Genomic DNA, 9895 nt, shown 5'->3' on the forward strand with positions numbered 1-9895 from the left:
AAACTGGTTTTTGAACTAAGTGCAAGAGATATTAAGAACTATAACAACCTTGAAAAACAATAGCAACTTAATAAACTATAACTCACTTTCTATGTGTCAAGCAGCATAATTTTATACTAAAACATTGATAAATGTTTTGTGAAAAAAAATTAGATTATATAAGACAAGTAACAATTTATTATTAACTATGGCTACAGGAAGATATAATTACCTAACTGCATCCGTCCAAAGTGTGAAACCAAGGATTTTATCACGTACATTCGAGAAAGGTACATTCGTAATTACAAATAGGCTATTTACCATTTAGATAATAAGCGTGTATTCAAATTTCGTAATCAAAACATTTCCGATGCTGCCAAAAAAAATTTGTAAATATCACTCAAAAAAAGTTCTAACAGAATTAATTAGGTATATATATTTTTGATAAACTATGTTTTATTTTTAAAAATCTGCACTAAAAGCTAGTGTATTCGCAAACTCTTATAAACTATGTAGTACTTACGTATTTAAGATTTCTTTATACATTTGCTTGAATAAATTTTTCTGGATACAGTAAAATTAATGTAATCTAGTAGGTCTATTGATCGTTGTGTATGTAACATATATCAAACGATTGCTTTTTTTACATTACAGTTTTCAAATACACCAAAGACCTAGCAGGCACAAATCCAATAGTGGTATCACTTCCCAATCCTGAACCATGCACATATGGTCCTCATGTTGATGTAACACAGGCGAGAGTTGCATATGGTCGCTGGGGAATTCCACTTCTGGTAAGGATGGTTCATTAAAACACTTTCTTATAATACCTTTAGGATCTTTGCTTTCACAAAGTAAATAACAGTTATATAGCAATACAAAAACATTTAATTGCGGGGCCCCGGTGCCAGGCTAATCCATGAAGACCCGCTCAGGTACATGGCACGCATCGTGGCCGTGGTTCCCAGTTCGTAACACAATGAACAATTCCAGACGATTCTGGGTTGGGCAAATCCTCCCACAGCAGTGAGCTCAAGTGGCATTGTGTTTTATCGGGCTCCTAGTGTAATATTTGTTTTGATTAGTGTAATATGTCTCGTGAACAGACACATGTCAAACCCCATATGTACGAACTTTATGATCCACCTGTACAACTGTAAAAAATCCACTCACAGCAGACATGTATCGAGTCTCAGTCACCAGCACACTTCAACAACCGTGCCCGCCGCAAACATCCAGTCCCAGTACGATTTGACCACCTTAATAACATAACTAATGAGATCCGGTGAATCGACCTCGCTTTTATTGTACGCCCGATAATTGTGATACATCGTGCCAAAATTGTGGTACACAAGCAGGTATTTCGGAAAAGGTATCACGCAGGTTGGTGTCAGCGACAGAAGTTATGATACGCCCTCCTTGCTCCACACATCTCCCCTCCCCCTAATCCATTTCACCAGCTGCGATCGTCAGCTGTCGACGAAACACCTATTATAAAAAAAATCCCAGGTGAGACCTGCACCAACTATCGGTCAAGGTAACATGTCCATTACAAATAGATAAAAATAAAACACAGGAATATTATTTAAATACAATAATAATACAAACAGATATAAAACACTAGAATAAAATATAAAAAACTGTTTAGCACTATAAAATGTAAGAAATGTAATAAAGCAATACCAGATAAAAAAGCAAAACCAAACGAATAAGCAGAGGAAAACTGCAAGGATATGAAAACTCATGCCTCATCGAAAGCCCTACTCTCTTCATGAACATACTCAGACCTTACAGATGACAAATGTAGCCATTCGTCAACAAATGTAGCCTTTAACCTACCTATTAAAAATATAGCCTTGACTTCATATTGGCTACAATTGTAATCTTGAACATGCTACAAATTTAGCCTTGGCTACAAATTTAGGTAAAACCATCCACAAATATAGCAATTTGGCTACAAATGTAGCTTTCAAACTACTACAAATGTAGCCTTGAGTACATATCAGCTACAAAAGTAACCAATCGGCTAAATATGTACCCTTAAACTTGCTAAAAAAAATTGGTTGTCTGTAAAGTCGGTTTACGGATGATAGTTTAACGTGACAACGTCATAACAAAACATTAATGAAATGATTGATCCAGAAGAAAAGGAAATATCATATTCGGCCTGAGACTGAGCCGTAATAGGTTTTTGCAACCAAACCATTTAGGCATTAAAATTATTATATTATTTGAGGAAGAATTTTTTTTTTTAATTTTTCAATCTTTTGCATGTTAAAATATACCTCTGCATACTTTTATGAATAAAAATGAATCATTTTTATTGAATTATCACTATTTTGTATGGATACAAAGGAGTGAAATGAAATGTGCAATTGAATTAATAAATTTACTTTTATTTGCATTCATTAATTCAAATATATTTATTACTTTTAAATGTTGCGTGCGCCATATTTATTTTTACAAGTACAAAAAAAACTTCGCAGCTGCCTGGTTTCGAACCGACAATCTTTAGTTTATAGAAAGATACGCTAACCACACGCCCACGAGGCCATACTAAAGTAATGTAGATTCAAATGTTGTATATATATATATATATATATATATATATATATATATATATATATATATATATATATATATATATATATATATATAAACTTTGTTCACGGTAGGGGTATAATATTAACACGATTTTATAACAAATACGCATCCCAAATACACCAAACTTATTTATGATGTGTTACAATATTTTTTGTAACATTGTGCAAAAGATCCCGGGTGTAATTTGAATTATTATGTGTAACTGTAAAACACCATTGTTGGTTCAAAACGTACTTAAATTTTCAACATTACTTTTAAATAACCGTACCGATTGTGCTGAAAATCGGTGGACGATCGTTAAATTACATAATATTAATAATTCAAACGACGAAAATATGATTGAAAAGTCAAATCGATGGTTGTTCCAATCGAGTGGAAGAGAGATGCCACGCATGCGTACAATGAACAAACAGGTCACATCCGTAGTGGGACACTTTTTCGTGCGTGTAGCCGGCGTTCATCGATTTATTAGACGTCACGTCAAAATGTAGTCTTGGCTATATATCGGTTACAAATTGACTTCAAACGACCAGGGTTAAAAAAAATACTACGTAAGAACTAATTTAAATCTCAGATGCTGCCAGTCTGAATCTGAGAGGCTGTAAAAGAGTGTATAATTACACTGAAAATACATAACTCTGTCCTTATTGCTGGTTAAAGTTTTAAAGCAACTTTTCCAAACACAACATGGTGCCAGCTGGCCGTGACGTCACAAGATATTCTCCAAAATCGGCGGACTATACTGGGACCCGGGCTTCGCTTACTTCCTAGGGTAGTTCACTGGAATATAGGAGATTTAGTAGAAACATATTTATTTACATAAACTTGAACAACAAATGATGCAACTGATAACACAGAGCCGAATTCCCGGGGTACAGAGCGATACATCCACTCCATTCACCTCTTCGAACCTTTGATTCTTTGGTGGGCTCTCACTGAAAATAGGCTCAGTTTGATCTGTTTTTTACTATCCTTGTTTTGCCACACTGAGCTAAGATGTTAAGTCACTACCAAACATATAAAAGCTCTGTAACAAACTAAACCTTCTTAACAGTGACATACTACCATCTGACAAAATCAGTTCTCTTAAAATAACTGTTAGTATGAAATTGTATCTTTCTCTATGAGATTCTGACCTCACTGATGGTTTGCGTACCAATTTACTGGCCCGATTAAACTCAACTTAACACTTAAATGATTTTAATACACAAAGCTCTCATTATGGTATACATAAGGCTAAACAAACCATAATTATAAATAGCAAAATCCCATGGATTCAAATTATTATAGGCCTACACGTGTCTGTACAGCTTAACCAGTTAGAAGTGGACGCAAATAATAATTTAAAGATATTTTACTTTTTCTTTGAAAATTTTGTGAATATTTTGCTAAATGAATAATTGTTTGTAAAAAAATCAAGACTATAAAAATGTGGTATTTTTTGTAGATAAAAGATTTGGAAAGCGAGGATCCTGATGTGGTTAGCAAAGCGATCAACACACTGGCAGACCTCATTCATAATCCAGAGAAAACATTTGAGGCCATCAGACATAACATCGTGGAACAGTAAGTTAGTTTAAAGACAAAAGTAGTGAATATGCAGAAACGTTGTATACATTGTACTGAACAAAATATTTTGCAAGAAAATATATTCTAAATTTACAAACAACAAAATAGTTAACCCTGTATTACTTGCTGTGGTAAAACCATTACACAATTTCTGTTAGCAGTCTTCAGATCTTCATTTCATCTCCCACCTAGTACAAAAAGGATCCTTAAAGAAAGGCATTACTGAAAAAATTAAAAATATTAATTTTTGTGATTTTTGTTTGGTATTTTCTATGTAGGTACTTTTATGAATTAAGAGTTATATTTATTGTAATAGCTTTTTCCTGCAAATTCGTTCGCCTGGTATGTATTAGTACAGCCGATAGCTTCCCTCTCGTGCTTTGCCCATAGAAGATAACTTTGCTGCAATACATCTATACTCTTTCTATACAGCATAATTTTGTTACAACAAACTTTGCAGCAATATTACATTTAAAAAAAATTATGTAACATGCATGTACTGGCCTACAATGTACACCAAAGCAGGAAGGGTCCGAGGCACGGAGGCACATGATGTGACAAAGGGATGTGATGGGTACATCTCAGAGGGCCTGGGCAGTGGTCGACCCCAGCTAGTCGGTGGCCTCGGAAAGAGATTGACTGCTTGTTTTGAACTGTGAGTGGAAGTCCGCCTGGCAGACACGCTGCGCGCATCTCTCGCTGTTGCAAGCGTGGCCGAGCTGATGCTGGACGAAGAGCAGGAGGTGCGGGAGAGGTGCGCCTCCATCGTGACGACCATAGCGTCGCAAGGCGTGGGGCGCGAGGCCATCATCGACAACGAAGTGCTGATCGACAACCTCAAGGAGCTGATGATGGACGACGCGGACGACGTGCGCCTGCGCGCCGGCGAGGCCCTGGAGATGATATGCCGCTCAGTCGACGGTACAAATCATCTGCTGATACACATGACACGTGCGATCAGTGCTGTGGAAACTCCGCAGCCCCAAACATTGAACCATGCATCTGTGTCTCCTGTGTGGAACAATGGGGTAACGATCTGCCAACACGTCTGACGAATAATGAAATGGCACTCCAGCTGGCACGCACGTTTTTAAAATTTTTTTTTAACTTTGACGTCCACTTCCTGGAACACACTGGTTTCCACCACAGCTGTGGTTGGCCTCGCTGGAAGAACGTGCCTGCCCTTCCTTACCTGAGTTGACATCAGTGTAACCTGTGAATCATGTGTTCGAAATCCATCTGTTAATCTTGCAAGTCATGTTAATGGCACGCAAATGCCGGTCCTGCGGTTGGAGTGGGAGTGTAGATTGAGATTGGAATTTGCCATATTTGTATTGAGACAGCATGGCTGCCTTGGATGACCTTGTCCTTTCACTTTGACCTTACACTCATCCACCAATTTGCATTAACATTGGCCTGGACTTCGGTCACCATATTGAAATCTTGGAATCTGCCATCTTGTATTAAATCATCACATCCTTATATATTTTAATGATTACAGAGGATATTTTTTTACATAAAATTGTACGGGCCGATAACAAAATATATTACTGAAAATGACCTTCTAGAAATTTCCGCCATTTTGGCTCTACATATAGGCAGTTGCAAAAAATAGTTGAATGTGATTTGTTAATAGCCTTGACTTAAAATTTTGACAAATAATCTATAAATAATCTATAAAACTAAAAAAAAATTCGAATTAATAAAAATGGCCTTTGTTTGGACTCTCATATCATATTAGTCACTGTGACTGCGCTCTAGCGGGTTATCAATAATCGAATATTGGGGTAGCACACACTAGCAGATGACAAGAAAAACCAAGATGATAGACCCAATATGGATAACATCTTATTGGTTGGCATAATATGTATTCATTGGTATTAGTGGTCTGGGTCCGTCTGCTGGTTGCTTCTGTGAAGAAAGAGTTATTCAATTTTTCTCCCACATGTTTCGAACTGAGGACTCCGGACTCGATGAAATAAGTGCGCGTTTTTTTACAATTTTACTAAAGATGTTAGTGAACTAGGCACATTTAAGTTCCGAGTTAATAATGATATAGGTAGTTTAATTTCTATCTCCTATGCTCTAATTAATGTCATGTGATTATATTTTTCAGGAGCATCTGCACTACTTGATGCAGATATACTAACATCCATCTTGGATGATCTTCAAGACGAATACAACGATGATGTGGTAAGTAAATAATTTTCATATTTACTTGGCCAGCTCCTGTTAGTAATATAACTTTTTAATTTGTTTGTAGGTAATGTATTTGGTAACTGGGGAAATGCCAGAAAGACCAAAAGTACAGGTTTTTTTTTTAATCTTTTAAATACGGTTGTGTGTTTGAAACTTCTAATATTTTTTTTTACACAAAACGAGTTCCTCATTCCTTCCCTTGAAGGAAATTAGAATGCTATGCCAAAATTAGACTCTTGCCTTTTAGGCCCGTTCCATAATGACACGGAAACGGAGACGGATCACGTAAACGGAGACGGAACACCTAAACGGAGATGGATCTCATGGAACAGAGTTCGTACAACAGCACGCAGACAGAGACAGACCCGAACGGATTAGATCGGTTATGCTGAGCTCTTCCATTTACGTCGCTCCGTGTGACCAATAGAAGCCGAGTACTTGGCTTCGATGGTAGCCATGTATTTTTTTTTTTGTTTTAAATATGTTAAAAATTGTTTCAAGTAGTACAATATCTGGTGTTTTTTTTATCATACATATAAATTCTGCCCGTGCCATAGTCTCAAAGCAAAATATATATATTTTTAATTACATTAATACTTTGTAACCTTGAAATGAAATCTCATAGGTTGCCATTTTTTTTTAAATGTTTCCGTGCTTTGTAGAAGCAGCAGTGCGATACAGAAATGTTCCGGGAAATCCATATCCGTTTCTGTGCCACTATAGAATGTACCTAGTATAAGGAGCGTAATGGTTTTGCCCCACAATGAGTGCAAAAACTTCACGAGTGATAATTTGCCCATGTGCCACATCCATACCCTTCCAAACACCTTAGGGCGCTTGCACACACTCCGGCACAACCAGAGCCGGAGTTGGCACCGGCACCGGAGGACTCACAAGACAACAGTTCCTTATGGAGTGCTGCACACGCAGTCCGGGCCGGCAGGGAAACGGGTCCGGCTGCCGGCATGCCGGAGTGCAGCCGGAGATGACCTCGATAATCCAGACTACCTGCCCGGCGCGGAGCTGGGCAGGGGAGTGGGCTGTCATCACCAGGGCCGCAACTAGAGTCTCTGGCACCCGGCGCATAAATGTATTCATGCGCCCCCCTCCCTCTTTTTTTGCACATACCACACCAATAAAGCGGGGGGTCCGGGGGCCCTTCCATGGAAAAATGGTGCTATTTAAGCATTTTCCATACCGACGTGTAACAGTGTCTGTGCTACTGTACATTCTATGCATGAACCCACTATGTCCATAAAGTAGTCCGTATAATCACTAGACTTGTTCATTAAATATGTTGAGACGTTATATTATAATCAGATTAGACATTCCTGGCATGCAAGTTAAAAAACTTGTTACCAATTACCAGTTGTAGTAGGAATTACAATGCAAGCGATTTCGGCGCCCCCAAAGCTTTGCGCCCGGGGCGTATGCCCCGCTTGCCACCCACCCCCTAGTTGCGGCCCTCACCGTCACAGCAGGTACCTCAGTCGCTCGCACAATACAAAACACTGGCACAGTGCAGCAAAGACTTGAGATGGCAGGGTTCAGGTACGACGCTGTGATGCTGATTGAATTGGTAGAAACCAGACCGTGTTTGTGGGACAAAACCAGCCATAGTTTTAAAGATCGCACAGAGATGCAGAACGCATGGCTGGAAGTGTGCGCATTTTTGGAACCTAAATTTCATGCCATGGACAGAAAACAGCAAATAAAAATAGGTAGCAAGTACAATATGTACAACCTCCTGTTGCAAACGGGGCACATGTTTCTACCGCGGATGCTGAAACCAAACTACCGGCTTGCTGGTGCTAATGCAAGGACATCACTGCCGGCGCCGGACCCGCTGCCGGAGAGGGCTCCGGAATAAACCGGAGTGTGTGCAAGAACAGCTCCGGGCGCCGGATCCGTTGCCGGAGCTAGCACCGGGAAAATACCGGTGCGTGTGCAAGCGCCCTTACTGTTACCTGATTGGTCGGAAAGGACCCCTGCGAACTAACGGCGCTAGCAGTTGACGTCGACCCAAGTGTCGCCTCGGCTCCTTCAGGTCGTTATGCCTTGTCAGCGTCCTCTCTTGCATTACTAGTGCAACCAAAGTGCAATGTCTACGAACAGGGACGCACCCGCGTGTGCCCTGGAACGTCCAAAGGCGATCCTGTGTCTTATAAATAACTTCTAATACCCTATACTTATTGTCACTATGTTCCATTGTAAATATTCACGAGTGTCTAATGGTTGATAATTTATAATGTCCTTTTCTTTTAATACTTTGCAGTTAGAGATTTCTGTATATATTTTTACGTGCTTATGCTGTGTCATTAACATGTAGATCGGCAAGCCTGGCCCGCCGCGCGAGTCGTGTCTTCCCCGCCGGCTCGTTTCCCAGAGCGGGGGGAGACAAGCCTCGGCGAGCTCCGGCGTGTGTGCCAGATGCTGCTGCTGCTGCGGACTCTGGAGCACCTGCTGGGCGAGGAGCATGCCGCGACCGAGGCCGTCGGTGTGGGCGTCATCGACGTGCTGTGGCAGGCGCTGGACCACAGGCGCCCCGACGTGGTGGCGATGACGGCCTCGTGCGTGGCCGCCGTGCTCGCCACCGCCGCCGGCAAGGAAGACGCCGAGACGCGCGACTACTTCATGATGTCCGTCGCCAGGGGCCTGCGGTCGCAGGTGCCTGCCCGTCGCTTGCAGGGGCGTATACTGTGTCACATTCGCTTCTGGCATCCCCTCTAACGCCCCGTCTACAACGGCATGGAAACAGAGACGGATCTCCCGGAACATTTCACTGTTTAGGTTCACAGTTGGGTTTAACTGTTTGACATCAGCTCATTTGTTTTCTGTGGGCTTGTGATTTAATTTTTATTTCTTATTTTGCATGTGTGAATTTTTCCCATGACAAACATTGGGAAACTAGAATGGTGTTATGTCCAATGGACTGAATTAAATGTGGATAGCAGGCGTGTTGAAAATAAGTTAACAGGTACAGCGCTTAACTGTGCTATTTCTTGGAACTGTTACTTCCAGATTTTTTTCCCACTTGTTCGCTATTACTACTTTAGCATGCCTTTTAAGATTTAGAAGGTTGCCATTCGACAGCCCACTCGCAGACGATGGCGTCGCCACTGAACCGCGACGGCGTGCGCGCGCGCGCGTGTTGTGTGTGTGGCAGGACCGCAACGTCCTCACCAAGACCATCACCGCCCTCCAGTTCTTCTCCGTGCACGTGCAGCCCAGGAAGGAGCTGCTGGACCTGGGCGTGCTGCCCAAGATGGTGCAGCTGGCGACCAACCCGGTCGACAAGGAGCTGCAGATCGCGGCCATCAAGGTGAGGCGGCCGGCGCCCGGGCACCCGTGCGGCTAACACGCCATCCGCCATGTTGTGACGCCCAGGGCCTCGCGGGAGGTGTGCCGGGATTTGCACGTTCACATGGGAATCTTGGAGTAATACTGGGTTCGGATTCTCGCCCGGGCGTTTATGCTTCGTGTTGTCCCAGTACCTCCAACAGTTAAAAATATTTGTAAACTGTTTCCTGAAAATATTTCCAGT

At 41.2% G+C, this 9895-nt stretch overlaps 1 protein-coding gene across 1 annotated transcript in view; it reads left to right on the top strand.

Annotated features, from left to right (window-relative positions):
• Positions 1-9895, top strand: part of LOC134537592 (radial spoke head 14 homolog) — a 14404-nt gene continuing 4509 nt past the window's right edge. Inside the window, exons 1-7 of the mRNA XM_063378185.1 lie at positions 1-269; positions 634-773; positions 4031-4149; positions 4862-5073; positions 6269-6345; positions 8782-9018; positions 9518-9673. Coding sequence (XP_063234255.1) covers positions 188-269; positions 634-773; positions 4031-4149; positions 4862-5073; positions 6269-6345; positions 8782-9018; positions 9518-9673 — 1023 coding nt within the window. The 5' untranslated portion in view covers positions 1-187. The remainder of the gene's footprint in view (positions 270-633; positions 774-4030; positions 4150-4861; positions 5074-6268; positions 6346-8781; positions 9019-9517; positions 9674-9895) is intronic.

The sequence above is a fragment of the Bacillus rossius genome, chromosome 12, assembly GCF_032445375.1.
Source record: "Bacillus rossius redtenbacheri isolate Brsri chromosome 12, Brsri_v3, whole genome shotgun sequence".
In the NCBI taxonomy this organism is placed as follows: domain Eukaryota; kingdom Metazoa; phylum Arthropoda; class Insecta; order Phasmatodea; family Bacillidae; genus Bacillus; species Bacillus rossius.